Source organism: Scyliorhinus torazame, chromosome 19, assembly GCF_047496885.1.
Source record: "Scyliorhinus torazame isolate Kashiwa2021f chromosome 19, sScyTor2.1, whole genome shotgun sequence".
NCBI classification, from domain to species: Eukaryota; Metazoa; Chordata; class Chondrichthyes; order Carcharhiniformes; family Scyliorhinidae; genus Scyliorhinus; species Scyliorhinus torazame.
In genome coordinates, this window is record NC_092725.1 from 45,673,590 (window position 1) to 45,691,890 (window position 18,301).

General features: G+C 44.4%; 1 protein-coding gene across 3 annotated transcripts in view; it reads right to left on the reverse strand.

The window, feature by feature from the left end:
* The window catches only part of LOC140396111 (differentially expressed in FDCP 6 homolog), a 176,986-nt gene that overhangs the window by 39,975 nt on the left and 118,710 nt on the right, over positions 1–18,301 (reverse strand). For all 3 annotated transcript variants that reach the window (XM_072484229.1, XM_072484228.1, XM_072484230.1), the window contains one exon: positions 5,759–5,949. In XM_072484229.1, the coding sequence (XP_072340330.1) occupies positions 5,759–5,949 (191 nt within the window). The remainder of the gene's footprint in view (positions 1–5,758; positions 5,950–18,301) is intronic.

Below are 18,301 nucleotides of genomic sequence, written 5' to 3' on the forward strand. Positions count from 1 at the left end.
TGACACACACAAACAGAAACATTGACACACACAAACAGGAACACTGACACACACAAACAGGAGCACTGACACACACGCAAACAGGAACACTGACACACACACAAACAGGAACACTGACACACACACAAACAGGAACACTGACACACACAAACAGGTAGACTGGCACACATACTCATACACAACAGGGACACTGACACACACACAAACATGGACACTGACACACACAAACAGGGACACTGACATGCACACAAACATGGATACTGACACACACACAAACAAGTACACTGTCGCACACACAAACAGGAACACTGACACACACACACAAACAGGAACACTGGCACGCACACAAACAGGAACACTGACACACACAAAGAGGAACACTGACACACACACAAACAGGAACACTGACACACACACACAAAAGGAACACTGACACACACACAAACAGGAACACTGACACACACACACAAACAGGAACACTGACACAGACACACACAAACAGGAACACTGACACACACAAACAGGAACACTGACACACACACAAGCAGGAACACTGATACACACAGTCAGCAATACTGGCACACATACACATAAACAGGGACACTGACACACACACAAACAGGGACACTGACACATACACAACAGGAACACTGGCACACACACAAACATGGACACTGACACACACACAAACAAGAACACTGGCACACACACAAACAGGAACACTGGCACACACAAACAGGGGCACTGACACGCACACAAACATGGACACTGACACACGCAAACAGGGACACTGACACACACAAACAGGGACACTGACACGCACACAAACATGAACACTGACACGCACACAAACATGGACACTGACACACACAAACAGGAACACTTGCCACACACAAACAGGAACACTGGCACACACACAAACAGTAACACTGGCGCATACATAAACAGGAGCATTGACGCACACAAAACAGGAACACTGACACACGCACACAAACAGGAACACTGACACTCACATAAACAGTAACACTGGCGCATACACAAACAGGAGCATTGACGCACACAAAACAGGAACACTGACACACGCACACAAACAGGAACACTGACACACACATAAACAGGAACACTGGCACACACACAACAGGAACACTGGCACACCCACACAAACAGGAACACTGACATACACACAAACAGGAACACTGACACACACACAAACAGGAACACTGACAGACACACAAACAGGAACACTGACACACACAAACACAATCAGGAACACTGACACACACAAACACAAACAGGAACACTGACACACACACAAACAGGAACACTGACACACACACACAAACAGGAACACTGACACACACAAACAGGAACACTGACACACACACACAAACAGGAACACTGACACACACACACACACACTAACAGGAGCACTGACACACAGGCAAACAGGAACACTGGCACGCCGCAAACACTGACACACACGCAAACAGGAACACTGACACACACGCAAACAGGAACACTTGCACACACAAACACAAACACAAACAGGAACACTGACACACACACAAATAGGAACACTGACACACACAAACAGGAACACTGACACACACAAACAGGAACACTGACACACACACAAACAGGAACACTGACACACACACAAACAGGCGCACTGACACACAGGCAAACAGGAACACTGGCACACCCGCAAACACTGATACGCACACAAACAGGAACACTGACACACACAAACAGGAATACTGACACACACACAAACAGGAACATTGACACACACCCACAAACAGGAACGCGGACACACACGAACAGGAACGCTGACACACACACACACCAAACAGGAACACTGACGCACACACACAAACAGGAACACTGACACACACACACACAAAAGGAATACTGACACACACACACAAACAGGAACACTGACACACACAAACAGGAACACTGACACACACAAACAGGAGCACTGACACACACGCAAACAGGAACACTGACACACACACAAACAGGAACACTGACACACACAAACAGGAACACTGGCACACATACACATGCACAACAGGGACACTGACACACACAAACATGGACACTGACACACACAAACAGGGACACTGACATGCACACAAACATGGATACTGACACACACACAAACAGGAACTCTGACACACACATACAAACAGGAAGACTGACACACACACACACAAACAGGAACACTGACACACACTATAACAGGAACACTGACACACACAAAAGGAACACTGACACACACACACGAACAGGAACACTGACACACACACAAACAGGAACACTGACACACACAAACAGGAACACTGACACACACAAACAGGAACACTGACACCCACACACAGGAACACTGACACACACGCAAACAGGAACACTGACACACACACAAACAGGAACACTGACACACACAAACACAAACAGGAACACTGACACATACAAACAGGAACACTGGCACACACACAAAACAGGAACACTTGCACACACAAAACAGGAACACTTGCACACACACACAAACAGGAACACTGGCACACGCGCATAAACAGAAACACTGACACACACACAAACAAGAACACTGACACACACACATAAACAGGAACACTGACACACACATAAAGAGGGGGAGGTGTGGCGCTGCTAGTCAAGAGCAGTATTACGGTGGCGGAGAGGATGCTAGATGGGGACTCATCTTCCGAGGGAGTATGGGCTGAGGTTAGAAACAGGAAAGGAGAGGTCACCCTGTTGGGAGTTTTCTATAGGCCTCCAAATAGTTCTAGGGATGTAGAGGAAAGGATGGCGAGGATGATCCTGGATAAGAGCGAAAGTAACAGGGTAGTTATTATGGGAGACTTTAACTTTCCAACAAGAGGAGAGGCCATGTTGGATTTGGTTTTGGGTAATGAACTAGGCCAGGTCTTGGATTTGGAAGTAGGAGAGCACTTTGGGGACAGTGACCACAATTCGGTGACGTTTACGTTAATGATGGAAAGGGATAAGTATACACGGTAGGGCAAGTGTTATAGCTGGGGGAAGGGCAATTATGATGCCATTAGACGTGACTTGGGGGGGATAGGGTGGAGAAGTAGGCTGCAAGTGTTGGGCACACTGGATAAGTGGAGCTTGTTCAAGGATCAGCTACTGCGTGTTCTTGATAAGTATGTACCGGTCAGGCAGGGAGGAAGGCGTAGAGCGAGGTAACCGTGGTTTACCAAAGAAGTGGAATCTCTTGTTAAGAGGAAGAAGGAGGCCTATGTGAAGATGAGGTGTGAAGTTTCAGTTGGGGCGATGGATAGTTACAAGGTAGCGAGGAAGGATCTAAAGAGAGAGCTAAGATGAGCAAGGAGGGGACATGAGAAGTATTTGGCAGGTAGGATCAAGGAAAACCCAAAAGCTTTCTATAGGTATGTCAGGAATTAGCGAATGACTAGGGAAAGAGTAGGACCAGTCAAGGACAGGGATGGGAAGTTGTGTGTGGAGTCTGAAGAGATAGGCGAGATACTAAATGAATATTTTTCGTCAGTATTCACTCAGGAAAAAGATAATGTTGTGGAGGAGAATGCTGAGACCCAGGCTATTAGAATAGATGGCATTGAGGTACGTAGGGAAGAGGTGTTGGCAATTCTGGACAGGCTGAAAATAGATAAGTCCCCGGGGCCTGATGGGATTTATCCTAGGATTCTCTGGGAGGCCAGGGAAGAGATTGCTGGACCTTTGGCTTTGATTTTTATGTCATCATTGGCTACAGGAATAGTGCCAGAGGACTGGAGGATAGCAAATGTGGTCCCTTTGTTCAAAAAGGGGAGCAGAGACAACCCCGGCAACTATAGACCTCACGTCTGTAGTGGGTAAAGTCTTGGAGGGGATTATAAGAGACAAGATTTATAATCATCTAGATAGGAATAATATGATCAGGGATAGTCAGCATGGCTTTGTGAAGGGTAGGTCATGCCTCACAAACCTTATCAAGTTCTTTGAGAAGGTGACTGAACAGGTAGACGAGGGTAGAGCAGTTGATGTGGTGTATATGGATTTCAGTAAAGCGTTTGATAAGGTTCCCCACGGTAGCCTATTGCAGAAAATACGGAGGCTGGGGATTGAGGGTGATTTAGAGATGTGGATCAGAAATTGGCTAGCTGAAAGAAGACAGAGGGTGGTGGTTGATGGGAAATGTTCAGAATGGAGTTCAGTTACAAGTGGCGTACCACAAGGATCTGTTCTAGGGCCGTTGCTGTTTGTCATTTTTATCAATGACCTAGAGGAAGGCGCAGAAGGGTGGGTGAGTAAATTTGCAGACGACACTAAAGTCGGTGGTGTTGTCGACAGTGTGGAAGGATGTAGCAGGTTACAGAGGGACATAGATAAGCTGCAGAGCTGGGCTGAGAGGTGGCAAATGGAGTTTAATGTAGAGATGTGTGAGGTGATTCACTTTGGAAGGAATAACAGAAATGCGGAATATTTGGCTAATGGTAAAGTTCTTGGAAGTGTGGATGAGCAGAGGGATCTAGGTGTCCCTGTACATAGATCCCTGAAAGTTGCCACCCAGGTTGATAGGGTTGTGAAGAAGGCCTATGGAGTGTTGGCCTTTATTGGTAGAGGGATTGAGTTCCGGAGTCAGGAGGTCATGTTGCAGCTGTACAAAACTCTGGTACGGCCGCATTTGGTGTATTGCGTACAGTTCTGGTCACCGCATTATAGGAAGGACGTGGAGGATTTGGAGCGGGTGCAGAGGAGATTTACCAGGATGTTGCCTGGTATGGAGGGAAAATCTTATGAGGAAAGGCTGATGGACTTGAGGTTGTTTTCGTTGGAGAGAAGAAGGTTAAGAGGAGACTTAATAGAGGCATACAAAATGATCAGGGGGTTAGATAGGGTGGACAGTGAGAGCCTTCTCCCACGGATGGAAATGGCTGGCACGAGGGGACATAGCTTTAAACTGAGGGGTAATAGATATAGAACAGAGGTCAGAGGTAGGTTCTTTACGCAAAGAGTAGAGAGGCCGTGGAATGCCCTACCTGCAACAGTAGTGAACTCGCCAACATTGAGGGCATTTAAAAGTTTATTGGATGAACATATGGATGATAATGGCATAGTGTAGGTTAGATGGCTTTTGTTTCGGTGCAACATCGTGGGCCGAAGGGCCTGTACTGCGCTGTATCGTTCTATGTTCTATAAACAGGAACACTGACACATACAAAGAGAAACACTAACACACACACAAACAGGAACACTGACACACACACACAAATAGGAACACTGACACACACACACAAATAGGAACACTGACACATACAAAGAGAAACACTGACACACACACAAACAGGAACACTGACACATACAAAGAGAAACACTAACACACACACAAACAGGAACACTGACACACACACACAAATAGGAACACTGACACACACACACAAATAGGAACACTGACACATACAAAGAGAAACACTGACACACACACAAACAGGAACACTGACACACACACACATACAGGAACACTGACACACACACACATACAGGAACACTGACACACACACAAACAGGAACTCTGACACACACACACAAACAGGACAGAGGTCCTGACACACATGGACACAAGGACACTGACACACATGGGTACACTGACACATGCAAATAGTAGCACTGGCACATACCAAAGAGGAACAGTGACACAAACACAGGCAGCCAAATTGTACTTGACACTGTTTCAAGGAGACAGACAGACCTGTCTAAGGTACTCGATCTCAACTAGCTGCTTCTCTTTTTCCTGCTGCAGCTCCGCCAGGCGCTCCTCCTCCATTTTTTTCTCCAGTTTCCTGCGAGCACACTGCTGCCGCTGTTCCCACCGTCTCTCTTTCTGCTCTTTGTGCAGTGATCTCCTGTTCTCAGTTTGAATCCAAATTGCAGATGAGATAACTGCAAGGCACAAAAAACAGGGGAAATTCAGTGATCAACGCACAGTGAAACAACACAACGAACAGGGGAAATTCAGTGATCAATGCACAGTGAAACAACACGAAGAACAGGGGGCATTCAGTGATCAATGCACAGTGAAACAACACGAAGAACAGGGGGAATTCAGTGATCAATGCACAGTGAAACAGCACAAAGAACAAGGGAAATTCAGTGATCAATGCACAGTGAAACAGCACAAAGAACAGGGGAAATTCAGTGATCAATGCACAGTGAAACAACACGAAGAACAGGGGGAATTCAGTGATCAATGCACAGTGAAACAGCACAAAGAACAAGGGAAATTCAGTGATCAATGCACAGTGAAACAACACGAAGAACAGGGGAAATTCAGTGACACCTGCACAGCGAAACAAAACAAACACCAGGGGAAATTCAGTGATCAATGCACAGTGAAACAGCACAAAGAACAGGGGAAACTCAGTGATCAATGCACAGTGAAACAACACGAAGAACAAGGGAAATTCAGTGATCAATGCACAGTGAAACAGCACAAAGAACAGGGGAAATTCAGTGATCAATGCACAGTGAAACAGCACAAAGAACAGGGGAAATTCAGTGATCAATGCACAGTGAATCAACACGAAGAACAGGGGAAACTCAGTGATCAATGCACAGTGAATCAACACGAAGAACAGGGGAAATTCAGTGATCAATGCACAGTGAAACAGCACAAAGAACGGGGGAAATTCAGTGATCAATGCACAGTGAAACAGCACAAAGAACAGGGGAAATTCAGTGATCAATGCACAGTGAAACAGCACAAAGAACAAGGGAAATTCAGTGATCAATGCACAGTGAAACAGCACAAAGAACGGGGGAAATTCAGTGATCAATGCACAGTGAAACAGCACAAAGAACAGGGGAAATTCAGTGATCAATGCACAGTGAAACAGCACAAAGAACAGGGGAAATTCAGTGATCAATGCACAGTGAAACAACACGAAGAACAGGGGGAATTCAGTGATCAATGCACAGTGAAACAACACAAAGTACAGGGGAAATTCAGTGATCATTGCACAGTGAAACAACACGAAGAACAAGGGAAATTCAGTGATCATTGCACAGTGAAACAACACGAAGAACAGGGGAAATTCAGTGATCAATGCACAGTGAAACAGCACAAAGAACAGGGGAAATTCAGTGATCATTGCACAGTGAAACAACACGAAGAACAAGGGAAATTCAGTGATCATTGCACAGTGAAACAACACGAAGAACAGGGGAAATTCAGTGATCATTGCACAGTGAAACAACACAAAGAACGGGGGAAATTCAGTGATCAACGCACAGTGAAACAACACGAAGAACAGGGGGAATTCAGTGATCAATGCACAGTGAAACAACACGAAGAACAGGGGAAATTCAGTGATCAATGCACAGTGAAACAAAACAAAGAACAGGGGGAATTCAGTGATCAATGCACAGTGAAACAACACAAAGTACAGGGGAAATTCAGTGATCAATGCACAGTGAGACAACACAAAGAACAGGGGAAATTCAGTGATCAACGCACAGTGAAACAACACGAAGAACAGGGGAAATTCAGTGATCAATGCACAGTGAAACAACACGAAGAACAGGGGAAATTCAGTGATCAACGCACAGTGAAACAGCACAAAGAACAGGGGGAATTCAGTGATCAATGCACAGTGAAACAACACGAAGAACAGGGGGAATTCAGTGATCAATGCACAGTGAAACAGCACAAAGATCAGGGGAAACTCAGTGATCAATGCACAGTGAATCAACACAAAGAACAGGGGAAATTCAGTGATCAATGCACAGTGAAACAGCACAAAGAACAGGGGAAATTCAGTGACACCTGCACAGCGAAACAAAACAAAGACCAGGGGAAATTCAGTGATCAATGCACAGTGAGACAACACAAAGAACAGAGGAAATTCAGTGATCATTGCACAGTGAGACAAAACAAAGACCAGGGGAAATTCAGTGATCAGTGCACAGTGAGACAAAACAAAGACCAGGGGAAATTCAGTGATCAATGCACAGTGAGACAACACAAAGAACAGGGGAAATTCAGTGATCAATGCACAGTGAGACAACACAAAGAACAGGGAAATTCATTGATCAATGCACAGTGAGACAACACAAAGAACGGGGGAAATTCAGTGATCAATGCACTGTGGAAATTCAGTGATCAATGCACAGTGAAACAGCACAAAGACCAGGGGAAATTCAGTGATCAATGCACAGTGAGACAACACAAAGAACAGGGGAAATTCAGCGATCAATGCACAGTGAGACAGCACAAAGAACGGGGGAAATTCAGCGATCAATGCACAGTGAAACAGCACAAAGAACGGGGGAAATTCAGCGATCAATGCACAGTGAAACAGCACAAAGAACAAGGGGAATTCAGTGATCAATGCACAGTGAGACAACACAAAGAACGGGGGAAATTCAGTGATCAATGCACAGTGAAACAACACGAAGAACAGGGGGAATTCAGTGATCAATGCACAGTGAGACAACACAAAGAACGGGGGAAATTCAGTGATCAATGCACAGTGAAACAGCACAAAGAACAGGGGGAATTCAGTGATCAATGCACAGTGAGACAACACAAAGAACAGGGGAAATTCAGTGATCATTGCACAGTGAGACAACACGAAGAACAGGGGGAATTCAGTGATCAATGCACAGTGAAACAGCACAAAGAACAGGGGAAATTCAGTGATCATTGCACAGTGAAACAACACGAAGAACAAGGGAAATTCAGTGATCATTGCACAGTGAAACAACACTAAGAACAGGGGAAATTCAGTGATCATTGCACAGTGAAACAACACAAAGAACGGGGGAAATTCAGTGATCAACGCACAGTGAAACAACACGAAGAACAGGGGGAATTCAGTGATCAACGCACAGTAAAACAGCACAAAGAACAGGGGAAATTCAGTGATCAATGCACAGTGAGACAACACAAAGGACAGCGGAAATTCAGTGATCAATGCACAGTGAAACAGCACAAAGAACAGGGGAAATTCAGTGATCAACGCACAGTGAAACAGCACAAAGAACAGGGGGAATTCAGTGATCAATGCACAGTGAAACAGCACAAAGAACAGGGGAAATTCAGTGATCAATGCACAGTGAAACAGCACAAAGAACAGGGGAAACTCAGTGATCAATGCACAGTGAGACAACACAAAGAACGGGGGAAATTCAGTGATCAATGCACAGTGAAACAACACGAAGAACAGGGGAAATTCAGTGACACCTGCACAGCGAAACAAAACAAAGACCAGGGGAAATTCAGTGATAAATGCACAGTGAGACAACACAAAGAACAGGGGAAATTCAGTGATCAATGCACAGTGAGACAACACAAAGAACAGCGGAAATTCAGTGATCAATGCACAGTGAAACAGCACAAAGAACAGGGGAAATTCAGTGATCAACGCACAGTGAAACAGCACAAAGAACAGGGGGAATTCAGTGATCAATGCACAGTGAAACAGCACAAAGAACAGGGGAAATTCAGTGATCAATGCACAGTGAAACAGCACAAAGAACAGGGGAAACTCAGTGATCAATGCACAGTGAATCAACACAAAGAACAGGGGAAATTCAGTGATCAATGCACAGTGAAACAGCACAAAGAACAGGGGAAATTCAGTGATCAATGCACAGTGAAACAGCACAAAGAACAGGGGAAATTCAGTGACACCTGCACAGCGAAACAAAACAAAGACCAGGGGAAATTCAGTGATCAATGCACAGTGAGACAACACAAAGAACAGGGGAAATTCAGTGATCAATGCACAGTGAGACAACACAAAGAACAGGGGAAATTCAGTGATCAACGCACAGTGAAACAACACGAAGAACAGGGGAAATTCAGTGATCAATGCACAGTGAAACAACACGAAGAACAGGGGAAATTCAGTGATCAACGCACAGTGAAACAGCACAAAGAACAGGGGGAATTCAGTGATCAATGCACAGTGAAACAACACGAAGAACAGGGGGAATTCAGTGATCAATGCACAGTGAAACAGCACAAAGATCAGGGGAAACTCAGTGATCAATGCACAGTGAATCAACACAAAGAACAGGGGAAATTCAGTGATCAATGCACAGTGAAACAGCACAAAGAACAGGGGAAATTCAGTGACACCTGCACAGCGAAACAAAACAAAGACCAGGGGAAATTCAGTGATCAATGCACAGTGAGACAACACAAAGAACAGAGGAAATTCAGTGATCATTGCACAGTGAGACAAAACAAAGACCAGGGGAAATTCAGTGATCAGTGCACAGTGAGACAAAACAAAGACCAGGGGAAATTCAGTGATCAATGCACAGTGAGACAACACAAAGAACAGGGGAAATTCAGTGATCAATGCACAGTGAGACAACACAAAGAACAGGGGAAATTCAGTGATCAATGCACAGTGAGACAACACAAAGAACGGGGGAAATTCAGTGATCAATGCACTGTGGAAATTCTGTGATCAATGCACAGTGAAACAGCACAAAGACCAGGGGAAATTCAGTGATCAATGCACAGTGAGACAACACAAAGAACAGGGGAAATTCAGCGATCAATGCACAGTGAGACAGCACAAAGAACGGGGGAAATTCAGCGATCAATGCACAGTGAAACAGCACAAAGAACGGGGGAAATTCAGCGATCAATGCACAGTGAAACAGCACAAAGAACAGGGGGAATTCAGTGATCAATGCACAGTGAGACAACACAAAGAACGGGGGAAATTCAGTGATCAATGCACAGTGAAACAACACGAAGAACAGGGGGAATTCAGTGATCAATGCACAGTGAGACAACACAAAGAACGGGGGAAATTCAGTGATCAATGCACAGTGAAACAGCACAAAGAACAGAGGGAATTCAGTGATCAATGCACAGTGAGACAACACAAAGAACAGGGGAAATTCAGTGATCATTGCACAGTGAGACAACACGAAGAACAGGGGGAATTCAGTGATCAATGCACAGTGAAACAGCACAAAGAACAGGGGAAATTCAGTGATCATTGCACAGTGAAACAACACGAAGAACAAGGGAAATTCAGTGATCATTGCACAGTGAAACAACACGAAGAACAGGGGAAATTCAGTGATCATTGCACAGTGAAACAACACAAAGAACGGGGGAAATTCAGTGATCAACGCACAGTGAAACAACACGAAGAACAGGGGGAATTCAGTGATCAACGCACAGTAAAACAGCACAAAGAACAGGGGAAATTCAGTGATCAATGCACAGTGAGACAACACAAAGAACAGCGGAAATTCAGTGATCAATGCACAGTGAAACAGCACAAAGAACAGGGGAAATTCAGTGATCAACGCACAGTGAAACAGCACAAAGAACAGGGGGAATTCAGTGATCAATGCACAGTGAAACAGCACAAAGAACAGGGGAAATTCAGTGATCAATGCACAGTGAGACAACACAAAGAACAGGGGAAATTCAGTGATCAATGCACAGTGAGACAACACAAAGAACAGGGAAATTCAGTGATCAATGCACAGTGAGACAACACAAAGAACGGGGGAAATTCAGTGATCAATGCACTGTGGAAATTCAGTGATCAATGCACAGTGAAACAGCACAAAGACCAGGGGAAATTCAGTGATCAATGCACAGTGAGACAACACAAAGAACAGGGGAAATTCAGCGATCAATGCACAGTGAGACAGCACAAAGAACGGGGGAAATTCAGCGATCAATGCACAGTGAAACAGCACAAAGAACGGGGGAAATTCAGCGATCAATGCACAGTGAAACAGCACAAAGAACAAGGGGAATTCAGTGATCAATGCACAGTGAGACAACACAAAGAACGGGGGAAATTCAGTGATCAATGCACAGTGAAACAACACGAAGAACAGGGGGAATTCAGTGATCAATGCACAGTGAGACAACACAAAGAACGGGGGAAATTCAGTGATCAATGCACAGTGAAACAGCACAAAGAACAGGGGGAATTCAGTGATCAATGCACAGTGAGACAACACAAAGAACAGGGGAAATTCAGTGATCATTGCACAGTGAGACAACACGAAGAACAGGGGGAATTCAGTGATCAATGCACAGTGAAACAGCACAAAGAACAGGGGAAATTCAGTGATCATTGCACAGTGAAACAACACGAAGAACAAGGGAAATTCAGTGATCATTGCACAGTGAAACAACACTAAGAACAGGGGAAATTCAGTGATCATTGCACAGTGAAACAACACAAAGAACGGGGGAAATTCAGTGATCAACGCACAGTGAAACAACACGAAGAACAGGGGGAATTCAGTGATCAACGCACAGTAAAACAGCACAAAGAACAGGGGAAATTCAGTGATCAATGCACAGTGAGACAACACAAAGGACAGCGGAAATTCAGTGATCAATGCACAGTGAAACAGCACAAAGAACAGGGGAAATTCAGTGATCAACGCACAGTGAAACAGCACAAAGAACAGGGGGAATTCAGTGATCAATGCACAGTGAAACAGCACAAAGAACAGGGGAAATTCAGTGATCAATGCACAGTGAAACAGCACAAAGAACAGGGGAAACTCAGTGATCAATGCACAGTGAGACAACACAAAGAACGGGGGAAATTCAGTGATCAATGCACAGTGAAACAACACGAAGAACAGGGGAAATTCAGTGACACCTGCACAGCGAAACACAACAAAGACCAGGGGAAATTCAGTGATAAATGCACAGTGAGACAACACAAAGAACAGGGGAAATTCAGTGATCAATGCACAGTGAGACAACACAAAGAACAGCGGAAATTCAGTGATCAATGCACAGTGAAACAGCACAAAGAACAGGGGAAATTCAGTGATCAACGCACAGTGAAACAGCACAAAGAACAGGGGGAATTCAGTGATCAATGCACAGTGAAACAGCACAAAGAACAGGGGAAATTCAGTGATCAATGCACAGTGAAACAGCACAAAGAACAGGGGAAACTCAGTGATCAATGCACAGTGAATCAACACAAAGAACAGGGGAAATTCAGTGATCAATGCACAGTGAAACAGCACAAAGAACAGGGGAAATTCAGTGATCAATGCACAGTGAAACAGCACAAAGAACAGGGGAAATTCAGTGACACCTGCACAGCGAAACAAAACAAAGACCAGGGGAAATTCAGTGATCAATGCACAGTGAGACAACACAAAGAACAGGGGAAATTCAGTGATCAATGCACAGTGAGACAACACAAAGAACAGGGGAAATTCAGTGATCAACGCACAGTGAAACAACACGAAGAACAGGGGAAATTCAGTGATCAATGCACAGTGAAACAACACGAAGAACAGGGGAAATTCAGTGATCAACGCACAGTGAAACAGCACAAAGAACAGGGGGAATTCAGTGATCAATGCACAGTGAAACAACACGAAGAACAGGGGGAATTCAGTGATCAATGCACAGTGAAACAGCACAAAGATCAGGGGAAACTCAGTGATCAATGCACAGTGAATCAACACAAAGAACAGGGGAAATTCAGTGATCAATGCACAGTGAAACAGCACAAAGAACAGGGGAAATTCAGTGACACCTGCACAGCGAAACAAAACAAAGACCAGGGGAAATTCAGTGATCAATGCACAGTGAGACAACACAAAGAACAGAGGAAATTCAGTGATCATTGCACAGTGAGACAAAACAAAGACCAGGGGAAATTCAGTGATCAGTGCACAGTGAGACAAAACAAAGACCAGGGGAAATTCAGTGATCAATGCACAGTGAGACAACACAAAGAACAGGGGAAATTCAGTGATCAATGCACAGTGAGACAACACAAAGAACAGGGGAAATTCAGTGATCAATGCACAGTGAGACAACACAAAGAACGGGGGAAATTCAGTGATCAATGCACTGTGGAAATTCTGTGATCAATGCACAGTGAAACAGCACAAAGACCAGGGGAAATTCAGTGATCAATGCACAGTGAGACAACACAAAGAACAGGGGAAATTCAGCGATCAATGCACAGTGAGACAGCACAAAGAACGGGGGAAATTCAGCGATCAATGCACAGTGAAACAGCACAAAGAACGGGGGAAATTCAGCGATCAATGCACAGTGAAACAGCACAAAGAACAGGGGGAATTCAGTGATCAATGCACAGTGAGACAACACAAAGAACGGGGGAAATTCAGTGATCAATGCACAGTGAAACAACACGAAGAACAGGGGGAATTCAGTGATCAATGCACAGTGAGACAACACAAAGAACGGGGGAAATTCAGTGATCAATGCACAGTGAAACAGCACAAAGAACAGGGGGAATTCAGTGATCAATGCACAGTGAGACAACACAAAGAACAGGGGAAATTCAGTGATCATTGCACAGTGAGACAACACGAAGAACAGGGGGAATTCAGTGATCAATGCACAGTGAAACAGCACAAAGAACAGGGGAAATTCAGTGATCATTGCACAGTGAAACAACACGAAGAACAAGGGAAATTCAGTGATCATTGCACAGTGAAACAACACGAAGAACAGGGGAAATTCAGTGATCATTGCACAGTGAAACAACACAAAGAACGGGGGAAATTCAGTGATCAACGCACAGTGAAACAACACGAAGAACAGGGGGAATTCAGTGATCAACGCACAGTAAAACAGCACAAAGAACAGGGGAAATTCAGTGATCAATGCACAGTGAGACAACACAAAGAACAGCGGAAATTCAGTGATCAATGCACAGTGAAACAGCACAAAGAACAGGGGAAATTCAGTGATCAACGCACAGTGAAACAGCACAAAGAACAGGGGGAATTCAGTGATCAATGCACAGTGAAACAGCACAAAGAACAGGGGAAATTCAGTGATCAATGCACAGTGAAACAGCACAAAGAACAGGGGAAACTCAGTGATCAATGCACAGTGAGACAACACAAAGAACGGGGGAAATTCAGTGATCAATGCACAGTGAAACAACACGAAGAACAGGGGAAATTCAGTGACACCTGCACAGCGAAACAAAACAAAGACCAGGGGAAATTCAGTGATCAATGCACAGTGAGACAACACAAAGAACAGCGGAAATTCAGTGATCAATGCACAGTGAAACAGCACAAAGAACAGGGGAAATTCAGTGATCAACGCACAGTGAAACAGCACAAAGAACAGGGGAAATTCAGTGATCAACGCACAGTGAAACAGCACAAAGAACAGGGGGAATTCAGTGATCAATGCACAGTGAAACAGCACAAAGAACAGGGGAAATTCAGTGATCAATGCACAGTGAAACAGCACAAAGAACAGGGGAAACTCAGTGATCAATGCACAGTGAATCAACACAAAGAACAGGGGAAATTCAGTGATCAATGCACAGTGAAACAGCACAAAGAACAGGGGAAATTCAGTGATCAATGCACAGTGAAACAGCACAAAGAACAGGGGAAATTCAGTGACACCTGCACAGCGAAACAAAACAAAGACCAGGGGAAATCCGGTGATCAATGCACAGTGAGACAACACAAAGAACAGGGGAAATTCAGTGATCATTGCACAGTGAGACAAAACAAAGACCAGGGGAAATTCAGTGATCAGTGCACAGTGAGACAAAACAAAGACCAGGGGAAATTCAGTGATCAATGCACAGTGAGACAACACAAAGAACAGGGGAAACTCAGTGATCAATGCACAGTGAATCAACACAAAGAACAGGGGAAATTCAGTGATCAATGCACAGTGAAACAGCACAAAGAACAGGGGAAATTCAGTGATCAATGCACAGTGAAACAGCACAAAGAACAGGGGAAATTCAGTGACACCTGCACAGCGAAACAAAACAAAGACCAGGGGAAATTCAGTGATCAATGCACAGTGAGACAACACAAAGAACAGGGGAAATTCAGTGATCAATGCACAGTGAGACAACACAAAGAACAGGGGAAATTCAGTGATCAACGCACAGTGAAACAACACGAAGAACAGGGGAAATTCAGTGATCAATGCACAGTGAAACAACACGAAGAACAGGGGAAATTCAGTGATCAACGCACAGTGAAACAGCACAAAGAACAGGGGGAATTCAGTGATCAATGCACAGTGAAACAACACGAAGAACAGGGGGAATTCAGTGATCAATGCACAGTGAAACAGCACAAAGATCAGGGGAAACTCAGTGATCAATGCACAGTGAATCAACACAAAGAACAGGGGAAATTCAGTGATCAATGCACAGTGAAACAGCACAAAGAACAGGGGAAATTCAGTGACACCTGCACAGCGAAACAAAACAAAGACCAGGGGAAATTCAGTGATCAATGCACAGTGAGACAACACAAAGAACAGAGGAAATTCAGTGATCATTGCACAGTGAGACAAAACAAAGACCAGGGGAAATTCAGTGATCAGTGCACAGTGAGACAAAACAAAGACCAGGGGAAATTCAGTGATCAATGCACAGTGAGACAACACAAAGAACAGGGGAAATTCAGTGATCAATGCACAGTGAGACAACACAAAGAACAGGGGAAATTCAGTGATCAATGCAGTGAGACAACACAAAGAACGGGGGAAATTCAGTGATCAATGCACTGTGGAAATTCTGTGATCAATGCACAGTGAAACAGCACAAAGACCAGGGGAAATTCAGTGATCAATGCACAGTGAATCAACACGAAGAACAGGGGAAATTCAGTGATCAATGCACAGTGAAACAGCACAAAGAACGGGGGAAATTCAGTGATCAATGCACAGTGAAACAGCACAAAGAACAGGGGAAATTCAGTGATCAATGCACAGTGAAACAGCACAAAGAACAAGGGAAATTCAGTGATCAATGCACAGTGAAACAGCACAAAGAACGGGGGAAATTCAGTGATCAATGCACAGTGAAACAGCACAAAGAACAGGGGAAATTCAGTGATCAATGCACAGTGAAACAGCACAAAGAACAGGGGAAATTCAGTGATCAATGCACAGTGAAACAACACGAAGAACAGGGGGAATTCAGTGATCAATGCACAGTGAAACAACACAAAGTACAGGGGAAATTCAGTGATCATTGCACAGTGAAACAACACGAAGAACAAGGGAAATTCAGTGATCATTGCACAGTGAAACAACACGAAGAACAGGGGAAATTCAGTGATCAATGCACAGTGAAACAGCACAAAGAACAGGGGAAATTCAGTGATCATTGCACAGTGAAACAACACGAAGAACAAGGGAAATTCAGTGATCATTGCACAGTGAAACAACACGAAGAACAGGGGAAATTCAGTGATCATTGCACAGTGAAACAACACAAAGAACGGGGGAAATTCAGTGATCAACGCACAGTGAAACAACACGAAGAACAGGGGGAATTCAGTGATCAATGCACAGTGAAACAACACGAAGAACAGGGGAAATTCAGTGATCAATGCACAGTGAAACAAAACAAAGAACAGGGGGAATTCAGTGATCAATGCACAGTGAAACAACACAAAGTACAGGGGAAATTCAGTGATCAATGCACAGTGAGACAACACAAAGAACAGGGGAAATTCAGTGATCAACGCACAGTGAAACAACACGAAGAACAGGGGAAATTCAGTGATCAATGCACAGTGAAACAACACGAAGAACAGGGGAAATTCAGTGATCAACGCACAGTGAAACAGCACAAAGAACAGGGGGAATTCAGTGATCAATGCACAGTGAAACAACACGAAGAACAGGGGGAATTCAGTGATCAATGCACAGTGAAACAGCACAAAGATCAGGGGAAACTCAGTGATCAATGCACAGTGAATCAACACAAAGAACAGGGGAAATTCAGTGATCAATGCACAGTGAAACAGCACAAAGAACAGGGGAAATTCAGTGACACCTGCACAGCGAAACAAAACAAAGACCAGGGGAAATTCAGTGATCAATGCACAGTGAGACAACACAAAGAACAGAGGAAATTCAGTGATCATTGCACAGTGAGACAAAACAAAGACCAGGGGAAATTCAGTGATCAGTGCACAGTGAGACAAAACAAAGACCAGGGGAAATTCAGTGATCAATGCACAGTGAGACAACACAAAGAACAGGGGAAATTCAGTGATCAATGCACAGTGAGACAACACAAAGAACAGGGAAATTCAGTGATCAATGCACAGTGAGACAACACAAAGAACGGGGGAAATTCAGTGATCAATGCACTGTGGAAATTCAGTGATCAATGCACAGTGAAACAGCACAAAGACCAGGGGAAATTCAGTGATCAATGCACAGTGAGACAACACAAAGAACAGGGGAAATTCAGCGATCAATGCACAGTGAGACAGCACA